The sequence below is a fragment of the Phacochoerus africanus genome, chromosome 10, assembly GCF_016906955.1.
Source record: "Phacochoerus africanus isolate WHEZ1 chromosome 10, ROS_Pafr_v1, whole genome shotgun sequence".
In the NCBI taxonomy this organism is placed as follows: domain Eukaryota; kingdom Metazoa; phylum Chordata; class Mammalia; order Artiodactyla; family Suidae; genus Phacochoerus; species Phacochoerus africanus.
The window spans coordinates 70,643,948-70,669,504 of record NC_062553.1 but is presented as its reverse complement, the minus strand read 5'-3'; the positions used below and the strand labels follow the sequence as shown (position 1 = coordinate 70,669,504).

Sequence of the window (25,557 nt, the reverse complement as noted above, 5' to 3'; positions counted from 1 at the left end):
TTCTATGCTACTTGTCTCCTCCTTTTAAAATTCTTCTAAATTTCTTAGTAAGGAAGGAAGCAGGTAAGAAAGGAAAGAAACATACATCCTATCCACAAATATACAATATATGCACATTAAACACACACACACATTTCACACTGGCAGACAGAAATCCGCTGTTCTGTAATGTCACAACTTTTACATTTTTCCATAAAATATTCCTGTGACCTCCTATGCCCCACATCCAATAGTACCTTCCTTAGAAACTGAGGAAAAGAGACTTAGGGAAGTGAATCATGCCTTCTCTGCTCTCAAAGGAAAGGTATGCTATCTACAAGCAATAAGCTACACCACAAAGGAGCAGATGCTATTTTCATGTGTTGAAACTTTTTGCTCTTTCTATTCTCTTCTTGATTCTACTTCAGGCACAATGTTGCAAACAATATAGTAGGAGTCCAGGCAGAGAAGAACTGAAACAGTGCTCTCCAAATTTGCCACATGCCTTTCAAAGAGTAACATGTTCCAAATTAGAATGTTCCTGAAGCATCTAGAGGCCTCTCACAGTTAGCAGACTGGCTGGGGTTCCAAGTAAGCAAAAGTGCTATTGCTTCATACACCCCCTTCTGTGCAGGATGCTAAGGATGGCCATTGAATATCTCATTAATTCAGACTGTTAATTTCCGATGAGTCTGGTAAGTTTAGAAATATGCGAAGGGGAGTTCCCGTCGTGGCTCAGTGATTAATGAATCTGACTAGGAACCATGAGGTTGCGGGTTTGATCCCTGCCCTTGCTCAGTGGGTTAACGATCCGGCATTGCCGTGAGCTGTGATGTAGGTTGCAGACGCGGCTCAGATCTTGCGTTGCTGTGGCTCTGGCGTAGGCCGGCGGCTATAGCTCCGATTCGACCCCTAGCCTGGGAACCTCCATATGCCGCAGGGAGCTGCCCAAGAAATGGCAAAAAGACAAAAAAAAAAAAAAAAAAAAAGAAAAGAAAAGAAAAGAAAAAAAAGAAATATGCGAAGGTATTTCCTCCCTCCTTCTTTTCTTCCCCTCTTTTTTCCCCTCTATTTTCTTTGTCACAATGCCTACAAGTTACTACGGTTATTTAGCAGTCAGGGCCGAGGGGTGCTGTCTGTGTGTTATGTCCCCTCCAAGTGCTTACAGCATTCTGGTTGAGAAATACCTGATTTAAACAGTCTCAACCAAACTTTTACCATCGAGAGCAACAACTAAGTAAATGAATGGATGAAAAGTAAGAGGTGATATTAGCTGCTATATTGAATAAAAGTAACTAGTAACTGATTGAATTATTAATGGCTTTTTTCAGTGGAGCGGGGGGGTCTTTCATGAACATGGTTTAGATGTGAAACACAGCTGCTATGGGTCGAATGGTGTCCCTGAAACAAGAAGAAGCCTTCACCCCTAGTACATGTGACTGTGACCTTGATTGGAAATCTGGCTTTGGCAGGTGTAATCAAGTTAAGATAAGGGCATACTGAATTGTGTGGGCCCTAATCCAATAAGACTGGATGACTAATGTCCTTCAAAGGAGGGAATCTGAACACAGGCTCACTCAGAGGGAAGAAGGCCACATGAAGCCAGAGGCGGAGATCAGAAGGAAGACTTTCACAAGCCAGCTAACACTTGGGGCTACCAGAAGCAGGTAGAAGCAAAAAAGCATCCGCCACTCGAGGCTTTGAAGGGAGCATGGCCCTGCTGAAACCCTGATTTCACACTTCTAGCTTCCCAAACAGTGGGAGAGTCAATTTATATTGTTTGAAGCCATCCAAGGCTGTGGTAATTTGTTAGGGCGACCCTAAGACCATCGCTAACGTCACCTTGACTGGTTGGTGCAGTTCAAGGTCATAAGCAGTTCTCAGCAATCTGGGGGGAATAACATCTGGGGACAGGCACTTACTTAACTGGCAACCTCTGCTGGGTAACCTGCTGGGTAGCTGAGAGGCTGGTGAAGGTCTCCCTTCCTACCCCTGGAGGGCACACTTCCTTTTAAATCCCTCTACCTGCGGGTCCTGTAAAGACAAGCTTCACCGGATTCCCTTAGCTGGAGTGACATTTTATTTCATAAAAATGTGCAGGTGAGGGTGGTTGTCCAAAGACAGGAAGCTTGTCTGGAAGTTGACTTTAAGTCTTCTCCATATTTCCTGTGCTGAGACGTGGGAGGATTAGATAAAGTTGCAGATGAAATAATCATTGTATAAAGTGTTATACCTTGCATGGCTAAAAATCAAACATGTGGATTTTCTCTCTTCCCAACAGGTCTAGATTTTTCTATAAAGTGAAGGAGTCAGTCCAGTTCACACCAGAGCCTCCTGCAGCCCTGTCTGCTCCAGCCCCCTTTCTCTTGTCACACTTGCATTGTTCTCTGATAATAGCATGAAGTATTAATAATGGATGGATCCTCCAACATTTACCCAAACCACCTTTCATTGATTATTTTATTGAAAAGATGACACAACAAATTTAATGTTGTCAAAAGAAAAACAAACCTGATATTCTCTTGAGGACTGCTTTTCCTATTGGATACACAAGTTGACAAATTGCATTTCAGAAAAACATAGGGCGATGTTTTACTTTAAAATTGCTCCCACTAGTGACAAAGGCTGAAGATATTAAAAACTAACAAAATACTTCAAACACTGATCAGGTAGCTCAGAGCCTCTTAAAACACTTTCCGAGATGGCTGTCCTGATCAATGATTTATGCAGTACTCTGGCTTTAGAAAATATAATATTACTTGAAGTCAATTCCTTCCCAGAACCTTCCCTGTCCATTCAGTCAGTGATATCCTATAAACCTTTCTGAAGTCATTTGCTTTCCTAAGATCTTACTTTTGAGGGCTCTGTTGGAAGGATTTTTGAATCAAGATTTTGAGGATAGAAGTAGCCATCTAGCAGTTATTTTAGACACAGAAACTGTTGAGAAGGAAGGAATAAAATATGGACAATATCTTTACTTTTTAAATTGTGAAGATAATACAAACCATTAAACTAAATGTCAGGCAAAGCAAAAGAGCATAAAAAGTAAAACTGACCCCAAACTCACCTGCCAGAAATAACTACTGTATTCTTCTAAAAGCTTTCCTGTACAGTCACACACATAATGTTTTAAATATTTTATCACAAGGTATACATTTTATTCCTTGGCTAGCTTTTTCAATATATTGTGAAATATAAAGTTGCAATATATGAGTTCAATATATTGCCACCATTTCCGCCAGTACACACATAAATGAGCCACCTCTTTCTCTGAAGCGTTCTTTTAAGAAGTTTTGAAAACTTCCTTCTTTTAACATGGGCTAGCACGTTATAGTTAGACATTTACATCATTTAATCTTTTCAAAAGTTCTTAACCAAAACAAACAAACAGGACTCTCTAGAGACCAGACCTTAGGAGGGAAAGGCTAAGAGCTACAAGGTCTGAGATGAGGCCCTGCAGGATTCTGGGTGGAAGCAGATGGGGCTGACACCACAGACAGCCACAGCGGGAGCAGAAGTGTCTGACTTCTGTCTGTAGTTGAAAGGCAGAGCAAACAGATTCTCTTGAAGCACTGGATCAGGGGTATTGACAGAAAAAGAGACTCAAAGACAACTCATGACTTTCAGCCCGAGCGACTAGAAAGTTGGAGTTGACATCTCAGTTATGAGATGGGACAGGCTTCTGCTGGGCCTCTTTGGGGAGAAAAGTCCAAGAGTTCAGGTCTGGACTTGTTGAGTTTGAGATGACTGCTAGTCAATTGTTGATTTTCTTCCGCCTACATCAAAACTGATCATCGTTGAAGAATGTAAGTTTCCTGAGGGCAGACTTTTATTTTGTTCATTGCTGCACCTCCAGAGCCTTAGATGGCACATAGAGGTTCTCCATTAAAAGTTAGTTTAACAAATATGCTAGACACTCATTACATGTCTTGCTCTGTTCTACATGCTGGGGACACGGCAGGGACAAATCAGCGAAAATTCTTGGACACCTTATATTCTAGGAGTGAGGGGCAGACATGCAAATGAAGTAAAATAAAATTAATCTTCTATATGTTGGTGTACCGGTTTGATATGCTTTTGTTGAATGTATTATCATAGCTCTGCAAAGAGGAAACTGAGACCCCAAAGATGGCATCCTACCAACCTGTCCTCCTCCAAAGCCCTTTCCACCCTACTGTGTGGCCTTTCAGAGGCTTCCAGATCTTGGCAACTGCAAGTAACGCCACTTTGAGGTGCATGTATTTTCTCAAATTACTGTTTTTTCACTTTTTGGTTATATACCCAGGAGTTGAATTGCTGGGTCATATGGTAGTCCTATTTTTAGGTTTTTGAGGAACCTCCACACTGTTTTCCACAGTGGCTGCACCAATTTACATTCCCAACGGTGTACAAAGGTTCCCTTTTCTCCACATCCTTGCCAACATCTGTTATTTGTTATGTGTAGATTTTTTAATGATAGCCATTCTGCCAGGTGTGAGATGACATCTCACTGTGGTTTTGATCGGGGTTTCCCTGAGGATTCGTGATACTGAGCATATTTTCATGTGCCTGCTGGCCATCTGCATTTCCTCTTTGGAAAAAAATGTCAGTTCAGTTCTTCTGCCCATTTTTCATCATATTGTTTGTTTTTTTGATGTAGCGTTGTATAAGCTGTTAATAAATGTTGGATATTGGTCCCTTATCAGCTATATCATTTGCAAATATTTTCTCCCAATCAGTAGGTTGTCTTTTCATTTTGTCCAACCATTTCATGGTTTCCTTTGCTGTGCAAAAAGCTTTTCTTAAAGTTCAGTTAGGTCCCATTTGTTTATTTTTGCTTTTATTTCCTTTACCTTAAGAGACAGATCCAGGGAGTTGCCTAGTGGCTTAGTTGGTTAAGGATCTGATGTGGCTTGAGTTTGATCCCTGGTCCAGGAACTTCCATATGCCATGGGCATGGCTTAAAAAAAAGATCCAAAGCTTGTATCCAAGATGAGTAAAACACGTTAAGAAAATGAGACAGATCCCCCCCAAAATTGTATTTATGTCAAAGAGTGTTCTGCCTATGTTTTCCTCTGGGAGTTTTATAATATCTGGTCTTATATTTAGGTCTTTAATCCATTTTGAGTTTATTTTTGTATATGGTGCTAGAGAATGTACTAACTTCATTCTTTCACATGTAGCTGTCCAGTTTTCCCAATGCCACTTATTAAAGAGACTGTCTTTGCTCCATTGTAAATTCTTACCTCCTTTGTCATAGATTAACTGGCCATAATTGTACAGGTTAATTTCTGGGCTTTCTATTCTGTTCCATTGATCTATATTTCTGTTTTATCATACTATTTTGATTACTATAGCTTTGTAGTATAGCCTGAAGTCAGGGAGCATAATTCTTCCATCTCTGTTTTTGATTCTCAGGATTGCTTCGTCTACTTGGGGTCTTTTGTGTTTCCATACAAATTTTATTTATTTTTTCTTTTTCTTTTTTTGCTTTTTATGGCTGCAGCACAGCACAGGGAAGTTCCCAGGCTAGGAGTGGAATTGCAGCTGTGGCTACCAGCCTAGGCCACAGCCACAGCAATGCCAGATCTGAACCGAGTCTGTGACCTATGCCACAGCTCACAGCAATGCTGGATCCTTAACCCACTGACTGAGACCAGGGATCAAACTCTCACCTCAAGGATACTAGTCAGATTTGTTTCCACTGAGCCACAATGGGAACTCCTCCATACAAATCTTAAAATTATTTGTTCTAGTTCTATGAAAATTGCCATTGGTAATTTCACAGGGATTGCACTGAACCTGCAGATTGCCTTGGGTAGCATAGTCATTTTGACAATGTTGATTCTTTTAATCCAAGAAGACAGTATATCCATCTGTTTGTGCTGTCTTCAACTTCTTTCATTAGTGTCTTATAGTTTTCAGAGTACCATATTTTTTCCTCCTTAGGCAGGTTTACTCATAGGTATTTGAGATGACACTGGAATTTTAAGACAACACATGCTCAGTCCCTACAGGTTGTGTGATGGCTGTAGTTATGCAGCAGATCCATCAAGAGCAAGAATTCCCATGATAGGCAGAGGGTGTGATCCACCAATAACTTGCCTCTTTTCCCAAGGCAAGAAGGACTTTTCAGTTCACCAGATTCCTTCTTTTTTTTCCTTTGGCCGTGCCTGTGACAGTATGTGGAAGTTCCTGGGCAAGGCTCTGAACCCATACCACAGCTGTGACCCAAGCCACTGCAGTGACCATGCCAGGTCCTTAACCCACTATGCCACAAGAGGACTCATCACTAGCTTTCTTTAGGACCCTCTGATGAACAAGTGGGCTTCAAACTCCCTCATGTTGTAAATTCTAAGATGTACTGAAGTCCTCTCCTAAGATGACTCATGATGACCTTAACTCAGTAGAATGACCAGAGTCTTAAAGGTTTCCCTCAAGTTATATAGCTTTTGTACGGTGAAAAATAAAATGCCCTTTTATTCTTACAATAATTGTTATTGTTCTTCCTAAAAATCCAAATTATAGTAAAAAGCAAGAATCATATAGCATGGAGAGTTTAAGGATGAAATAACTGTTCAATGCCAGTATACCAGTATCTGTCTGCTGTCTATCTGTGGATCAAAAAAGCTTTTCCAACAAAAAATGAAAAGATTTTGTAAGGAGAAGACAGCACCAGTAACAACCCATCATGGATACAACAGTGGTTGAATAAACTCTCATAATGAGGTTATGTTTCTGGACTATGCTAAGCTGGCAAGAATATCGTTTTATTTTATTATTTTATTTTATTGGCTTTTTAGGGCTGTACCTGCAGCATATGGAAGTTCCCAGGCTAGGGGTTGAACTGGAACTACAGCTGCTGGTCTATACCACAGCCATAGCAATACCAGATTTGAACCATGTCTGTGACCTACACCACAGCTCATGGCAACACCAGATCCTTAACCCACTGAGCGAGGCCAGGGACTGAACCTGCTTCCTCATGGATATTAGCCAGGTTCTTAACCAGCTGAGCCACAACAGGAACTCCAGAAATATAAAAAACTTAAAGGCAGCATATATTTCCATATAGGGAAAAATAATGTGTTCTAACCAGTGGGAAGTCTGGATGATATAGCTTTAAGTTTATAACTATGGCCAAAAAACAAAAAAATCAAACAAAACCTTCTCTCTTCCAATTCTTTTCATGTACAACACCTGCACTAAAGATCCTGTGTCTTTATTTCCTCCTGATGGAAAAGCAAATTTGGTGTCAGGATTTGGACCATAAGAGGAAGATATTATCATCCAAGTTGTATTCTATTATTCATCTTATTTTATAAAAGAAATGTGTTTTCTAAATATCATACCTGGTACCTTTCCACATTTTTTTTTACCATTAGGTAAATTTACAGTTACCTATCCATAGATTTGGCCTTGGTTATAAAAGTGCAAATTTCTACCACAGTCTAATTGCTTAAAGGACTTTTTTTTCCAATGTGCCTTGAAATTCTAATGTGCTGCTTCATGCTCCATATAGACACAGCTTTCAAGTGATACCAACAGACCTATCCTGCAGCAATTATGTAAACCTTATATAATTAATATTTGTGAGATGTGTTAAGATTCTGGCACCGAAGAGAGCATTGAAATCCAAAGCTATTCTATAACTTTCTTTTTTAATCGTCTGCCAGCTGGATTCTGGAAGGCTCCTAGTTCCAGCTCCTATGCAAGAACGAGCTACCATTTCAAATAGTATACTCTTCTTTTAAAATAGAAAAGGTCACAAGGGGGTAAAGTAGCGTAGTCTCAGGGAAGCTCCAAAATCCCACTGCATGTTCAGAAACACAGCAGTGCACAGTGGATGGATATGGAATCTGATTCAAAGTGTTCCACTGGAGAGCTGCCTCTGAATTCTAACGTGGTAGTTGTTATTGCAGAGTGAGCTGCTCTGAAATCTCCATGTCATCTTCTCGTGAACAGATGGTGATGGATGAATGAAATGATGTGAGGGAGCTAAAGCCGGGGGAGGCAGGGTTCAAAATAAAGCCAATCCCATGCCAAACTCATTGCACTGATGAACTGCACAGGAAGGGCCAAAGGTTGGGTTGCTAGAGAAACTACAGGATGCCTGGTTACATTTGAATTCAAGGTAGACACTGAAGAATTATTTCAAGTGTGCCCTGAGTACTATGTAGGATGCACATAGAAGTCACTATTGATTTGATATTCAGATTGGACTGGGCAACTTGTATTTTTTAATGGCTAAATCAAGTCAAAGGAAAATTAAAACAGCTCATTTTCAAATTGGCATTATACCACCTTGCACCAAGGAAAAACACAGATGAAAATTCTATAACTATCTCATTGTAATGGTTCCTAATACTTATCAAATGGCAAAAGTCTCAAGGTTTATGAACAACACCAAAGCAGGTTAAAAAAAAAAAAAAAGAGCTCTGCTGGTATAAAGGATCATGATTAATAAAGACTCACACGTCAGAAAACCTGATGTTACATCAATCCCCGTCATTTAAAGAATTTAAGCGGTGACTGAAAATGTAATGCCATGAAATACATCCACAAATCAGTCTTATTTTATAGTAACTTTATTTGCTCATTAACTGAATGATAACCGTTTAGCCCTGCACTTCCAAGGGAAAAAAGCCATCATTGCATAAGGCAGGTACCCATTCTTTGCCTACCTCTTTTCAGAACCACTGCCATCTTCTAAATAAAACACTAATTTTTCCTGGCAATTGTTTTACTCACTATCTTGCTAGCAAAGCAAATACTACCAGCCTTCTATATCTGTGGGTTCAACCAACCTTGGTTGGAAAATATTAGAGAAACAAATTCCAGAAAGTTCCAAAAAGCAAAACTTAAATTTGTCGCATGCCAGCAACTATTTACACAGCACTTACATTGCATTAGGTATTATAAGCAACCTAGAGATGATTTAAACTCTACAGGAGAATGTATGTAAGTTCTATGCAAGTACCATGAGACTTTATATAAGGGACTTGAGCATCGGAGGATTTGGGTAGGGAGGGCGGTTCTGCATATTGAGGAATGACTATATTTGATTCCGAAACTAGCATATCCAATTTAAGCAAGAGATACTTCCAAAAGAGAAAAAAAACTATTGTAAATGTATGGCAGGATTCCTTTCACTGGGGTGTGAAAAGAGCCAAACCCTTTTGAAAATATTTTTTAAATGTCACTCTTCATTGTTTCCAGCCAATACTGTAACCTGTGAAAATGATCGTTTAAGAAAATGTGCTCAAACAGTGTAAATACTTGGCCAAGAACACAAGCACAATTACAGCACAACTAGACCAGGCCCAAATGGTCAAGTTACATTAGAGATCTGGACATTATCAATGAGTTGGGATTCTGGAGAGAGCCATTTTGCATCATTCATACACCACAAACAGCCTTTTCCTAAGTTCTTTGAACTGAATCATCCAAAATTTGTGACCCTGGGAACCTGACGTTAAGATTTAGCTGAGTTGGGCTTTTGAAACACACCCATTTGCAAAAGACTTTGTGGAAGAAATAAACTCTCTGGTGAGACTTTACTTCCATTTGTTAGGTAGGATTTTTTGTTTTTACTTTTGGTTTTTTTTTCTGTTTTTTTGATTGTTATGCTAAATTTGAGCTGTCACATTATTAATCTTTTCAAATGAGGCATTTAGTAGGCTCAGCTGAATATTTTCTTAATTTTTGCACATCAGGGTTTGCCAGCACAGCTGGCACTGTGCTGGAATATTAGCCGAGATCTTTGATTTCCATAGTCCAAGCACAAACACATAAGCTTTGGCGAGGATGACCTAATGGGTGCCAAACACAGTCGGTTTTATTAATAAGAGTCACAGCAACAACAATCGCTACTACTTATTGAGCACTTACTATGTTCCAGGCATTAGAAGCGTATTTGATCATTTAACACTTTGCATTGGCCTGATGAGGTTTTAGTCCCCCAATTCTGTAGATAAGAAAACTCAACAGTGGTTAGATTACACACCCTAAATTATACAATTAGTCAGTAGTAAAACCTAGCTTTGTACTGAGACAATCTCGATGCAGAATCTGTGAGCCTAGCACTTTGCAACACCCCCTCAGTAAATAGATCCGATAACAATGGAGAGCTTCCACCTTCTCCGGTCAGGTTTCAGGCGAAGGAGGTGTCACTTTGTGACACAGATGTCAGGGGAAGAGGAGGTAACCAGGCTAAAGGGATGCAAGTAACCTTTCACCTCCACGCCCAACCAACTACAGGCAGCTTTGTTGTTCCTGTAAATAAATAGGTGTGCATTCTTGGTTTATTTTTAATATGTTTATGATAAGATTTATGATACTACTTTAATATGCTTATGATAAGGTCCTGACATATATCAGGACCTGAGGAAGAACAGAGCCATAAAGGTGCAGGGTGGAGTGTCCCTTCGAGCATAAGGACATTCTAGATATTAGTCACCCAGCCAAGAGCTATCTGACAGGCCCAGGACGCCACAAGGCTCTCTTTCCGGGTAGCAGGCTGGAATCTAGCTCTGCTGGTCTTGATCACCAAGAGGCCAATCAGCTGGCCTGGGGAATGGGGCAGAATGCAGTACTGGGCCTGGGGGGAAGGAGACCAGGGCGGGCAGGGCAGAAGCCAGGGCAGGAAAACTTGGATCATGGGTTTGTACCTCTCTTATTGATGCTTTGTTTCCCCTTTGAACTCCTTGGATGTTTGGAAAAGGCCTTTGGAAAGTGCCTGTGTACCTCAGATGTCTCAGTGCAGGCTTTTTTTTGTTTTGTCTTTTTTTTTTTTGCCATTTCTTGGGCTGCTCCCACAGGATATGGAGGTTCCCAGGCTAGGGGTCCAATCAGAGCTGTAGCTGCTGGCCTATGCCAGAGCCACAGCAACATGAGATCTGAGCCACGTCTGTGACCTACACCACACACAGCTCACGGCAACGCCAGATCCTTAACCCACTGAGCAAGACTAGGGATCTAACCCGAAAGCTCATAGTTCCTAGTCGGATTCGTTAACCACTGAGCCACAACAGGAACTCCGGGCATTTTTAAATAGATGAGACCATAGGACCCTGAAAGGCAGTAAAGCCAGTGGTGGGCATGAGGAACTGAAGAGAGGGGAGAGCTGGAGCTGGACGCTGCCCTCAGCCTGTGGTCCCACCTGGCTTGTATTGTCATATGGGGGCAGTACTCCTGTGTGCCTAGATGCTGGCCTTAGAGGTGTTTGGTAATGATTTGTAACACAGTCATGCTGCTTTTCTCCCACAATCCACCTGGAGAGAACTGAAAACAGTCCAAGGTTCTCTCTTCCTTCTTTTAAAAACGTGTGAATAAGCGTAGAGATCTTTTGTTGACAGCGCACATGAACTTGCAAGCGTCCATCATACAGGCTGGAGGAAATGCTTATGTATATGTAATGAGGAGATTTCTCAAACCAAGAAAAGTCCCCTGCCAAGCCCTGGTTCTGGCTTGAAAAAGCATCACCTTAAGAGTTTTATGGAACCTAGAAATTATTATACTAACTGAAGTTAGTCAGACAGTGAAAGACAAACATCACATGATGTCACTTATATGTGAAATCTAAAAAAAGGATACATATGAGATTATCTGCACAACAGAAACAGACTTACAGACTTTGAAAACAAAGCTGTAGTTACCAAAGGGGACAGGTGGGAGGGAGGGATGGATTGGGGGTTTGGGTTTGGCATATGCACACTCTGGTATATGGAAAGACTGGCCAACCAGGACCTGCCATATAGCACAGAGAACTCTACCCAATATTCTGTGATAATCTGTGTGGGAAAAGAATCTGAAAGAGGGTGGATGTGTGTACAGGTATAACTGAATCACTCTGTTGTACAACAGAAATGATCACAACCTTAAAATCAACTCTACTTCAAGAAAACTTTGAAAAACTGAAAAAAATAGAAAACTTCAAGCCTTTAATGCTGAAGAGGTAAAAAAAAAAGAAAGAAAGAAAAAAAGCAAGTGCCTGGTGAAACTAACTGGAGCTTTGCCATGGGAATGCCAGGATGATCCACTGAAACACATATGCCACGTTCATTTCAGGAACCTTCTCCCATCTCTCCTTTATGGGCTTTTTCTAGAAACGTTGTAGTTTAGTCTCTAAAAACACTCCACTTTTGGATGGAAAGGCCCTCGCAAGGTATTTATGCCTATTCTTTTATTATTTTCCCAAGAACTTAATGCACGCAGGTAGCTTTTATAACACACTAACTCCCAGGGAGATTGCTTCAGAGGCACAACCTCAGTGGAAAGCCTGAGGCTACATCACTCTGTTTGGGAGATGTACTCAGAGACATTGGGGGGGCGGGGGGGGGGGGCGGCGCCCCAGAGCTGGGAGGCTGTGATCTTTTGGCTCTGCCCTCACACGTGTGCAGGGATGGGAGCAAGTTTGATCAGCGGCCGCCAGCTACCAGTCTCCTCACCCTGGCGGTGAACAGGAAGGGCAAGGTTCCTGCTGCAGGAAGAGCAGAGCTAAACTCTAAAACTGGCCTAAATAAATAAATAAATAAATAAATAAAATTAAAAAATTTTTGAGCTCCTTGGTGGGGAGTGGGGGTGGGGAGGAAGCCTAATAGGGTTAATCCCAGCCAACTTCCAGAGTCGTTTAAAAAAAATTAAAATGGAAAAGATAAGCCACTAAATAAAACAAGCCTACCTAGTGACTGTACCGGCTCACTGAAGGGTTTCTGAGCCTGGAGCCTCATGAAAGGATTTCTAGCGAGGAGAAAGGAAGGCATCTTTCCTGCCCTTTCGTAGATGTCTCTCGGCGGGGCGGGCGATTGCGGGGCTCGGGAGAAGGCTGGCTGTCACACTTGCAGGGATGCACGCGCTCCCAGTCTGGCCCGACGCCGCGGCCAGAGCCGCCCGAGCCCTGCTCCTGAACCTTCTGCGGACGCGCCTCCAAACGGTACAGACGCCAAAGGGAAAAGGGAGCTTTCTCAGACGTTCAGCAAGTAGAGAAAAAAGACTCCCTGTAGCCTCAAGTTGGGCAACTTTTCCTCAAAACTGCATTAACCTTTGTCAGCTGCCAGGAAACCCCTAGCTTCTTGTGTCCACAATTGTAGGAACCAAGCAATTCAGGAGGAAAAACAGATATAGATATAGATACATAGATATAGATACAGATTCACGGACTACTAGCATGAGTCAATGGCTTGTGGATGTGGCCTTGAAATATTCTTTTATCTAAACATACCAGTGTACCGCGCACGCAGGCTGATTTTTCTACCGGTGCCTGTTCCACAGTCGGCCTGCATTTTCTGCAAAAATTGGGCACCCTAATCTCAGACTCAAAGCGCTCTTCTGACTCTCTCCTCGGCGCCCACCAGGCCGAGCTCCGTCCTCCCGCTCCTTTCTCCCCAGCCCCCGCCTAGAGGCCGCTGCCGTCCGCGGTCCAGAGACCCGCGCCGTGCGCGTGGGAAGCCATCCCCAAGGAGCCAAGTTAGCAGTTTCTGCCAGGGCACGCACTCGGGGGAGCTCCGGGCCACAGGGTAAAATTGCCACCCCGGCGGTGATAGCGAGCTTAAGCCGCCGGATCCAAGCAGCTGCCTTGGGACTGTTAGCGCCGCATCATCCCCAAGCGTTAACTAGGAAGGGACGCCAGAGGCCAGAGACCAGAGCCCACCAAGTCTGGGGAAACTCAAACCAGCCCCGCAGGGCGCACGGCCCGGGCATTAAGCTTTCCCAGATGCCACCCCTCCCTGCTTCTCCTTCTCGTCCCTCTCGGGTCCAACCGCGTCAAGAAGTCTGGTGCCCAACTTTGGGCGGGTGTACTCAGAGACCCGAGAAGCCTCTAGTCGCAGTCAGTGTCGCCAACCCTGGGTTCAAAAGCGTCGCGCAGCCACCTGTTTCCCAAAGCCCGGAGTTCGTGTGAGACCGAGCGGCGGCCGGAAGAACCCAGTCACCCCCTCGGTCCGGCTCGGCCCAGGAGCTCCCCAAATGCTCATCACCCCAAATCCAAGTGCGCACATATCTCTGCGCAACCCCGGAGGCTCGCGCCACTCCGGCTACCGGCGCGACTTACTTCCCGGTCTCCCCGCTCGAGCCCCCGCCCCAGCGCTGGCCGTGCGGCCCGTGTCGCCCCGGCCCTTCCTGGCAGGACGGCGCCCCCAAAATACCTGCTGTGACGATGAAGAGAGCGAAGAGCGTCTTGCAGACCATGGTACCCTGCTGCTTAGTGCCGAACCCGGCGCGGGCGGCAGGAGAGTTTGCCAGGACTGACCGAGCGCACCGGGCGCGGGCGGCTCCTCCTCTGCCCGGTTGGCTACTGTGGGAGCCGGGCGGCCCGGGCGGCTCGGTCGGCGGGAGGGGAAGAGAGGCGAGCGCCGCGCGGCTCCGTCAGCTGCGTATCCTCCGGCGCCCGGCGCGCTTCTGCTCCATCCCAGCCGCCGGAGCCCGGGGCCGCCTCCGCCGCCCGACTGCCGCCGCCAAACCCCTCCCACCCAGGCCCCGCGGCGATGACAAGGCCACCCCTGGCCTTTCCTCTCCCGGCGGCGTTCAGGTCCCGGGAGTCCTGGCCCAGGGCGGCCTCTGCTGGACAGTCGGGGCGGGAGATCCGAGTTTTGAGCGGGTTTAGCGAATGTTTGGGGCCGCTAGGCCTGTGCTGGGAGCTAAGGGAACGCAGTGTAGTGGGAGCGGATTTCTGCCCTCAAGAATTTATCTCACCTTTTCTTATGTGAGTGATAACCTTTAAACAGGTTATGCCACCTCCAAGAGCCAAGACCCCACCTTCCTAAGAGAACGTATTACATTTCTTTCCAAGTATGAGAACCTTTTCCTTTTCCTTCATTTCTCCGGATGTTCCTGCATATACATTAAACCTTCGCACACGTTCAACCCCACTGCATTTCCTGGTGCCTAAGTCAGGGTGTCTGTTATCATATTCAGCTTCTTTCTAGAAGAAACAGTATTAATGTCAGGGAACAGTGATTCATGGGCCCATTCAGAGCCAGGCACCCCATTTCATGTTGTATCGTGATACCTTCCAACGACCCTGGGACATAAGAATTCTTATTCCATTTTTAGATGAGAAAACTAATGCACAAAGAAGAGAAGTGATGTGCTCAGGATTACATGGCTGGTAAAGACTGAATCCCGTAGTAATTGAAGAGTTTGTGCACCAGGGCATAATACCAAAGGCTGACATTTCCTGAGAATGTCTGCGAGCTGGACGACTGCGCTGTACAGGTATCAACCCAGTCATGGTCTCAGAACAATCCTTTGATGTGGGCACTCTTATGTCTTCATTTCCAGGGGAGAAAATGAAAGCGTCTGGAGGTTTAAGTACTTGCCCAAGGTCACACAACCAGCTAATGGTACAGATAAAACACATGCCCACGAACTCTGGGTCATCTCTGTACTATGCTCCTTTTTCAAAGCCCGAAGTCTCTGTGTGTTCACACAGATCAAAGCTGACCCTTCTCTTAATGCTTCCACCACCTTAGAGCTGCTTATTTCTATACCTCAGCCAGACCAGATGCCAGAGCAGCTCCCAATGTATGTATTAGGAGCCCGGTGGTCCCCTAGTCCCTGGAGATGGGATGCTGCAGGAATTAAGGGGCATCCCTAAAGAACTGGTTTGCTCAGGACCATCACTAGCGCTGGAGAAGAGTTTTCTTCTTCTGTGACTTCTTACCTACTAGAGAGCGCCTCGGGTTTTCTTTTCTCACTCTTTGGGGCCTCCCGGCTTTGTCTGTGATGATATCAGTTCCTCTCACTGACCCCACCATTACCACTTGTCACACTTCCACAGCTGGATTAAATTGAGCTCATAGTGTTTCTTTTGTCTTGGTGCATGTATTGATTCTCGGTGAAATGAGGAGTAGAAATATTACAACCAAATGCCCTCCCCTCCAACCACCCTGGCCAAAGAAACTGCAAATGCAATTTATTAAACAAGTTCTCTTAATGCTTTTGACCTTCAAGTCCTTCTGGTTTCTTGTGTAATCAGTGTGATTATGAACAATTTCTGCATCTGTGCGGTGGCTGTCGTGGGGGCAGGGACCACACACAGATGGAATTTTGCGGGCATATTCTATAAAGCCCTGGTCCTGTTAGAGAGGGCCATTTAAGTAAGTGACTGTGTGGCAGAAATAAAGATTTTTCAAAAACACTTCACAGAAAAAACTAATTGAGATTCAACAACACTGTAATGGAATTCCTGAGTAGTGCAAAGGATGTGTGACTGGCTTTGATATCTAAGATGATGGTCTGGTACCCAAAGGATGGTGATTCCCACATATGAATCAGTTAAAATATCTAAAGCTGTTCATTGTACCCAAATCAGGGTTGAAAATGATTTCTTTAAGCAAAATAATTCATATTTATGAACAATTCAAACTTTTATTAATTTAATGAAAACATAGTTGATCACTTACTAGGTGCTTGCCATGGATTTGGTTGTAATAGTCAAAATCAGTAGGGTATGGTGCTGTAATGAACCACTGCAAAGTCTCAGTGCCTTTAGCAAGAAAGGTTTATGCGTTGCTCATTGTCATCTTCTGTGGATCCAGGTTACTCCCCAGAGTAGATTTCCCCTCCATCAGGACTCAGTGTTGTGATATCAAAACCTGCTTCTCCACTCCCTGAGAGGGGGAAAGAGAGAGGAGAGTTAAGTGCAGCGTTTAAGTCTTCTGCCTGGAAGTGGTGATTCTGTTCATATTTTATTGGTTAAAGCAGGTTGGTGGCCATACTTAACTTCAAGAAAGCCAGGAAGCACATTCTTCATGGTTGTGATGTATGCCGCAGTGGTTAATTGTCTTTGCCATCAGGAAGCTTTACATTCTTGTAATGAAGGGTCAGACACTGAAGGATCACAAAAATATAGGCTATCATGTATTATGGAAGAGTGGTGGGGAAGGGGAGAAATGGGTTAACTGTTTCGTAGTTGTTTGCTGCAATCAGTTGAATAGAAAAGTGTTCAAACTATACGCAATACTCCATTCTGTTAACTACTTTAAGTAATAACACCCACTAGCATTTACTGGGCTTCGGCTCCATATTAGGAATTGTTTCCAGTGTTTTGCGTAACTCTTTAAACTTTACACTCTGTAAGGTTATCCTAATTTTGCAAATAAAGGGACTGAGAGATACTTAACAAGAGTGTAAGTATGAAAGAAATCAAAAGATGTTAAGATATGAATGCAGGGGAACTTGCACTCCTCGGTGGGGTCAGGGATGAAATTTGCATGTAACCTCTTAGTCAAGCCTTAGAGCAAACGCCATTTTCTTCATAGATTTCTCAGGTCTTTCATAATGCTCTACTGGGATAAAATCTAAGATAAACCTGCCTTTTACTGACTCCACACTTTTTTGATCACTCTTAAAATGAATTTCAAGGGTTATAGACTTTCAACATCTTAAGAAAAACTGCCCTTGGTTGACTTAGTTTTCCACATCCTGATTTTTATCATAATTTATAAAGTTAGCTAATATGGAAGTGTCTGCTCTGGACCCTTGGATTCCTCATGGCCTAGGAGAGACATAATAACCCAGCTGAGAGAGCTGGGGCAGGGGGTTATGTGCAGCAGTTAGAGGCTGAGTTCTGATGTCTGCCCCGTGGCCCCTGAAGACTGGATTCTAATCCCCCCTCTGCCATCTGTTAACTAATTGCTTGGCACCTTTGTGCCTCAGTTTCCTCCTGGCATCATCGAGAAGATTAAATGGATTACATATGTGCAAGGCTTAGCGATAAAGGATGGCTAATCTTAGAAGAGAATCTTTGAGGTACATTTAAAACTCGTTTTGGGATCTAAAGTACAAGGAGAAAACATTAATGCCTGCTCTAGCTATTTCTTCTTACACGTGGTTGTGTGACTTGGACTTTGCCTTGGGTAATTCCATTCCTGCTACATCTGAGCTGCAGAGGAAAACTCTCAACTCTCCCTGCCAGCTCCTCCCCCAGCTCCCTCTTCCCCAAAGGCAGCAGTGCTGTAGCCTCAAGACCCCGATGGTCTTGGCTTCCTTTCTCTTCTCAAGTTGCACTGCAAAAATATCTCCCAGGGTTCTGCTACATACTTCCTCACATGGCTTGGCCTCTCTCTTCTTAACTCCAATTTCCTTTTTAAAATATTAATGGTAAAAAAGATTAAAGGCAGTTATGCAATAATGGGCAAAAGAGTAAATTTGGAACGTTGACAAGAAATATTTGCTTGAACAAAGGCAGTTTTAAAAGGACCTGATGAAACAGGATTGTTTCCCTGATTTAAGTAAGCTCGTTTGAAGCTGTGTGAGCTCTTGGAGGACACTGAACCACATGTCACTAATTTTTATTTTCATTATGAAGGAAGCCCTTAAAATATTTCAGGAAGGAAGAAACTGGCCTCTTGGAGGTGATGCACATATTTAAAACCTCTTATTAAAGAAGTTTACAACTTGATTGAGTTGATACTATAGATTTCCATTGTCCAATAGAAGCAAAATACAACTTACATACATGATTTTTAAATTTCTAGAAGTCATGTATTTTTTCAGAAGTTATATTTTTTAAAAAGAAAAACAGGTGAAATTAATTTTAATGCTATGCTTTATTTAACTTGCTGTATTTAAAATACTTATCATTTCAATAGATAATGAATAACAAAATATTTTTTATGTATTTTAAAAAATTTTGTTGGAGTAGGAGTTCCCATTGTGGCTCAGTGGAAATGAATCTGACTAGTATCCACAAGGACACAGGTTCGATCCCTGGCCTCACTCAGTGGGTTAAGGATCTGGCATTGCCACGAGCTCTGTTGTAGGTCACAGTCTCTGCTCGGATCTGGTGTTGCTGTGGCTGTGGCGTAGGCCGGCGGCTACAGCTCTGATTCGACCCCTAGCCTGGGAACTTCCATATGCATGGGTGTGGCCCTAAAAAGACACACACACAAAATTTATTGGAGTATAGTTGACTTACAATGTTGTATTAATTTCAGGTATACAAGAAAATTAAGAAGTTATACATATACAAATATCCATTCTTGTTTTCCATATAGGTTATTACAGACTATTGAGTAGATTTCCTTGTGCTAGACGGTAGGCCCTTGTTGATTATTATTTTACATACAGTAGTGTGTATATGTTGAATAGCAAAATATTAATAGACTATTTTATGTTCTTTTTCTCATTGGAAGTCTTCAAAGTCCAGTGTTTGTTTTACACGTGTACCGCATCTCGATGTAGATGAGGCACATTGTGAATCCTCCATAATTGAAGGGTTGGCATGTACCATAATGGCCGGTGGGGCTGTAGAGCACTGGGTCCTGTCTCTTGCTTTGCCTCATATGTTCTGTACAAGTACAGAGCAGTGTGGTGGGGCTTTTGGATGGTGGAGTAGTTGGCAGCCTAAGACTTGCAGATTGCATGGCCTCCACACCTCATTAAACTCTCTAACGCTCAGTTTCCCCTTCTTTGAAGTAAAGTCGATGGTAATAATAATGATGCCTTACTTCAAAGGAGAACTGTATGGATTAAATGCTTGGAAAACATTTAGAACAGACCCTAGACAGAGCAGGGCCTTAATAAATGTTTACTTGCTACATTTGGTAGAATTGGTTATGATGATAATAAATGAGTACTAATAGCAAAATCTTCCCAATTGTCAGGATAGTATTAGAGATTCTTTAGCACTCAGAGGCATTGACAATATTGCTTGTCCCTTGAAGTCTATTTCTGCATAGCGTTCTTCCTTCCTTCCTTCCTTCCTCCCTTCCTTCCTTCCTTCCTTCCTTCCTTCCTTCCTTCCTTCCTTCCTCCCTCTCTCTCTCTTTCTCTCTCTCTCTCTCTTCCTTCCTTCCTTCCTTTCTTTTTCGGGCTGCACCTGCAGCATGTGGAAGTTCCCAGGCTGTAGCTATTGGCCTACACCACAGCCACACCAGATCTGAGCCATGTCTGCGACCTGCACCACAGCTCATGGCAATGCAGGATCCTTTAACCCAACAAGCAAGGCCAGGGATTGAACCTGCATCCTAATGGATGCTAGTCAGATTCATTTCCACTGAGCCACAATGGGAAGTCCTATAGATTCATTCTTTTGGTGAGGGAGACGGATTGGAGATTTCCTTTGCTCTGCTGTGAATCTAGCTATATATTTACAAAGTTTGTAGTAGTTTATCCAGCATTTTAAAGATATTTTACAAAGGATGCGGGGTTTGTTTCTTTGTTTGTTTGTTTTTGTTTTTGCCATAGGTCTAGAATCTTACGCAATGGTAAAGTTTGGAGTAGGGTGAGAGTGTCCCCTTCTTCAATCGTCCATCTCTTTTGAAACCAGGTTGCCACTGAGAATCAGTTGTTCTCCTCAACATGGCTCTTTAAATCCAGGGGCTCTCTGCCAGGGTGGGGTGTAGGAATTTTTGCAACACTGCTTAGATTCTCACAAAGATAGCCATTTCATTACTGAAATCTTTCCATTTCTCCCATGGCTTTGCCTAAGAAGTCCCCTCTGTATTTAGACCTCGCTGTTCTCATTTTCCTCTCATGATTCTGGGCTGGATGCTCTGTGTATACCCTCACCTGCTCCCAGCTTTAGGGATTTGGAAACCAAAGGCCTGGAAGATTACAAAGCTACCTGTGATTTTTGCTCTGCCCCAGTCCCTCTCTCTTTGTCTTCACCCTACCAAGCTGGCCATGAAAATGGAATTGAGTCTTTGTTTGAATGGTAGGAGAAGAAAGAAATATAGCAATAATGATAATAAAAGATTAATAATTTAAAATGTTTTCCTGCCACGTGTTTGAAAGTTGATGAGAGTAGCTCTGATAAAACCTGATGGTGGTCAGAATAGAGTAGTGACTGACCGCCAAGGTGGAGAGACAAAAATGGAGTTAAGATACATTTTGGAGATAAAAGTAATAGGACTCCTAGCTAACAGCATGGTGTGCCGTTGAGGAAGAGGTGGGCTCAAGTGTGACCTCCAGATTTCAGCTGGACCAACTTGGGACCCCATTTCCCAGGCTGTGGAAATCTGAAGAAATGAAGCATTTCGAGGATTTTTCTCATACCCATTTTTCTACTTGAATATAGAATCCATCCTTATGGATTCTGTCAGTGTGATTTCGGGGGGGGGTGTGTGTTTTGAGTATGAAAATATTATTCTATTTATAGAAGTTACATTTGGTCTAAGACAATGAATAAAGATGGAAAGAACTAACCCTTAACATCGTTTACCATCTCTAGTCCTCCACAAAGTCGTCTTGACAGCTCAGTTTGTGTTTGAATGGAAGAATAGTTTGAAATAGATAAAAGAGATTATGGAATAAACTTGAATTGGAAGAGCCCCAGGATGTACCCTTTTGTTTGTTGTGACTATTTTACAACTTTATAGAATTGTCGAAACCTGTAGAAAACTCAAATAAGGTAAATAATATTAGTTCATAGAAAAGCAAATTTGTCCAGTGGACAAAGTGACTATCACTTTGTGGATATTGACTAGTTTATAAATTTTCTATAAATTTTCTATCCATTTATAAATTAATCTCATCATTTGTTATCGACTTAAAATGTTGGATATTTTGAATTCTTTGAATCGGTTGTAACATCTTATTGGTTTCCTCATTTACGGAGTTAAAATCTTTGATACGTATTCATTTTATGAGTCTTGATTTTGCCTTTTAAAATTATTTTTTAACAGATTAATAATAATTTATGAAAGTTCATACCTTTAGCCTGAATTCTTTTTGAATAATAGAATAGTTATTATAATTATTAAATAATTAACTGATGTAATTAATAATTATGTTGAGGTTGGGCAGAACCCCTTAGATGTTATTGTCTCTTTTAGACATATTTTTCTCTTTTAGAACTTTGAATACATCTTGCCATTCTCTTTGGCCTCTAGTGTTTCTGTAGAGAAACCAGCTGATAGCCTTATGGGGGTTCCCTTATAATTAACTGTTTTTCTCTTTCTGCTTTAGAATCCTTTCTTTATCTTTAACTTTTGCCTTTTTTTTATTATTGTTTAAAACCCCTCAGATATTATTGTTTAACAGGTGAGGAGACTATAGCACAGAGAAGTTAAGTGATATGTCCCAAACTAGTTAATCAGATTCAGAGAGAAATTTAAACCCAGTTTAAACAACTTCTGGTTTGGTACTCTTTTCATTCTGCTCTTTAATTGAATGTAATGACATCAGTCTTCATACATATAAGCAATTCATGAGGAAGTCATAGACCCATTGTTTCAGGAAAATAAACTTAGGCTTTAATTGCCTTATATGACTACAGGAAAAATCAGGTATTTGAAAAGTACAGGAGAAGTTTAACTCTAAGGCTGAGAAAAAAGACTTGATCAAATAATACATTTGTATTACGTAGGATGTAAATAATACATTTTTGCTGTATGCAATGCTTGCTGCTAACATGGCTAATTCAACTGGCTTAGAAACTAATGTCCCCCCCTCACCGTCCATCCTTATGGAGTCTCTCAAGGTGATTTTTGAGGGGGGGATTGTTTGAGTATGAAAATATTATTCTACTTATTGAGGTTATAAATGTTAATATGTGTATATTTGGCTTACAAATTCTCTTATATTTATTAATTAGTCAAAATTTGTATATCATTTTTAAAGTTTGGATAATACTTAGTCTCCTATACAAGGCAAGTTAAACATCTTAAGACATTTTTCTTTTTTTTTCTAAATTGAAGTATAGTTGATTTACAATATTCTGTTAATTTCTAGTGTTCAGCAAGTTGATTCAGTTGTACATATATTCCTTTTCATATTCTTTTCCATTATAGTTTATTACAAGATATTGAATATAGTTCCCTGTGCAAACAGCTTAAGACATTTTAAACTGCAATTATAAATTTAATATTTTAATTTCCCTTTTAGATATTCCTGCTGTCAGGCTTAAGGAACAAAAGCTCTCTGAATTCTTGAATATTCTTTTAAATCTAATAAATTAAGTATGCAAATTCCAGTAACTCTTAAGTTCTTTTAAATATTCTGACAATACAAAACCTAAGACATTTTCTACTTAAAGCCACCAATCTAAATTACATATTTATGTACTTTAGAATAGAATGATGAAATAACTACACTAATAGGCCAAATTCTCTCAAATAGTAGAAGTATATAAAATGCAAAATATGTAGAGGTTCATAATCCACAATTATTATTCTAATGAGTTTATTTTAGATATAGTTCTCTGAAATATTTAAAACTCAATTCTAAGTTTTCCTGGGTTTAAAATATGTTTAACCACTATATAAATGCTTATTAAAGACTAAGACATTTTAGAATATCTTCTCACATGTAATGACTAAGTTTATTAGCTGAGGTGATGACTAGATTCTTGTTTGCAATGCCAGTTATTAGGAGAACTTCGTAATATAAAGAGTTTTGTGTCCTAATCCTTGTAGTCACTTCCTTGCTCTGCTTATGGAAATCTTTATTCCCATTTGGGTGGCCTGACTGAATGTGGCATTTCTTTGGCTATTAACATAGTTGTAAATCCTTTGAACTTGACAGACCTTCTTTCATATGTCTCCATGTGGTAGAACCCTTCAGCTCCTAAAGCTGTAAAAATGACATCCAGTCAAACCCTGGAAATCTCATGTCTTTGGGTGACTATTTGATCACAAATTCAAAAGTCTTCCTCTTGTCAGTTTCTTGGGTTTCAAGCCATGGAAAATGATTCTAGCTAACTCAGGCAAATACTGAGTTTATGTGAAGGATAGAGCTAATTCAAAATAAAAGGAAAATTCAACATCAAGCTTCAAGAATCAGAGATGCTTCTGAATAGCAGGAACTGACAAGCCAGCCCTCCCCTGGGGGTTCAAGAAGAGTGGTCTCTATCCATTTTTAGTTGTTAATACCCTATGCAAGATTATCTGTCTTAGGTGAATGGGTCAAGTGCTACTCCTTGGGCAAGGATATCTTCAGAGGAAAACGGATGCCACTGCTTGAGAAGTAAAAAACTAAAACCGAGAATGCTAACAAAGATGACTCTACAGTCTTCTAGGGACAGAAATTATTTGGATGGCTCTGAGTCCTTTCAAGCCAATGAAAATAGACCCTTTGGGTAATCACTGAAATGCCAATAGTATTTAAACCTAATTCACTATTTAACCAATTTTCATCTGATTGCCACCCTCAACAGAGTTTATGCCAGAAAGAAATCTTAGAGCAGTGTAACTTTTCTACTAAAATTGACTCATATCACTTAATCCTTATACTAGTAACAAGACACTTGTTTGGAAGGAAAATTATAGGATCAACCCAACTTCTTTTGACTGAAAAACGGGATAAAGCTACTCTCTGAGTCACTGAGAGTGACAGGTCACCTGTGGTGACATCAATAACAGCTTCTACACTGCATCAGCAACCACTGGATGAGACCATAGTGATTCCTCAGGAGAGCAGAAAGAGTCATTATTGTGGCCGCCATCGCAGACTCAGCATCACCTATTTGGATGGTAAGTACTACACATGCTTCTTCTTAAAGCAACGTGACCTCACAAGAATATTATCCTGTAAAAATACAATTCTGTTGGCCTTTGCATTAAAATAGGAATCCATTGTCCTACATCAAAGTAAGACTATGATCTTCAATAAATTTTGCTTTGACAATTACTTGCAAATCTTTTTGTTTATTCCACTTGAAATTGGGTATACATTTGCCCTTATTGAAGTGACATTTTGTGCTTATAAAACATCCAAAGAGATTGACTGTTGATTCTTGTCCATAGATGTGATGAGAGTTCGCTGAAATCAGTTAGGGATCCTTCTGTCTTCTCATGATGCTAATAAATATATATATATATGTACCCAGTGACATCCTATTTTAAATTATTTATTAATTATTATTTCAAAGCTATTTTGGGTATACTGTCAATGTACCTTAGATTGTAATACTGACAATTAAATAAGGGTAAGCTTGACCATTAGAAGAGAATTTTGACAGCCAAGGCAACATTGGAACACATAAGTCATTTGAATTATAGGTCAATGTATTAAATAAAGCAGTAGCAATAACACAATCGAGCTACAGTAGCTTTGAGGAAGCTAAAGAGCGCTTTGTGGATTTTACTCTTAATAATTTAGAATATCAATATGAGGAAGGTTTTATTAAGGCCATGATTTCACCCCTGAAATGAAACAAGTTGTCTAATTAACTAGCAAGTTACCAAGGAGAGAATCTGGACTCCTCTGTCTTTTGTAGGGAGGGTTGTTTGAGCCTGAATTATCTGCCTTGGCTAATTCTCTGTGTGTGGCTAGTTATGTTAGCTGTGCACTAAAAATTTAAACTCTCTTTTCCATGTGTGGTATCATCACTGGAAGGAGGTGTCCAGGCCAGCAATGCATTTCTCAGCACCTCCTCCTTGCTTCCAGACGCGGCAAACGACAGTTGCTTTCCAGTGAAGTGTGACCAGGAGAGCTGTGTGTCCCTTCTTGGCTGAGACTTTATTTTGATTTATTTTATGTTTTTCTTTCCAGTTTTATTGAGATGTAATTGACATATAGCACTGTATAAGTTCAAGGTGTACAGCATAATGATTTGACTTAGGTACACATGAAATGTTAATCATCATACATGTGGTGAACACCCATCACTTCCTATAGAGGCAAAATGAAAGAATTAGGGAAAAAAAAAAGACA

General features: G+C 41.4%; 1 protein-coding gene across 1 annotated transcript in view; it reads right to left on the bottom strand.

The window, feature by feature from the left end:
* PARM1 (prostate androgen-regulated mucin-like protein 1) overlaps positions 1–14,398 on the bottom strand; it is a 108,033-nt gene extending 93,635 nt beyond the window's left edge. The window contains exon 1 of the mRNA XM_047798193.1: positions 14,103–14,398. Coding sequence (XP_047654149.1) covers positions 14,103–14,145 — 43 coding nt within the window. The 5' untranslated portion in view covers positions 14,146–14,398. The remainder of the gene's footprint in view (positions 1–14,102) is intronic.
* Between the last annotated feature and the right edge of the window lie 11,159 nt (positions 14,399–25,557).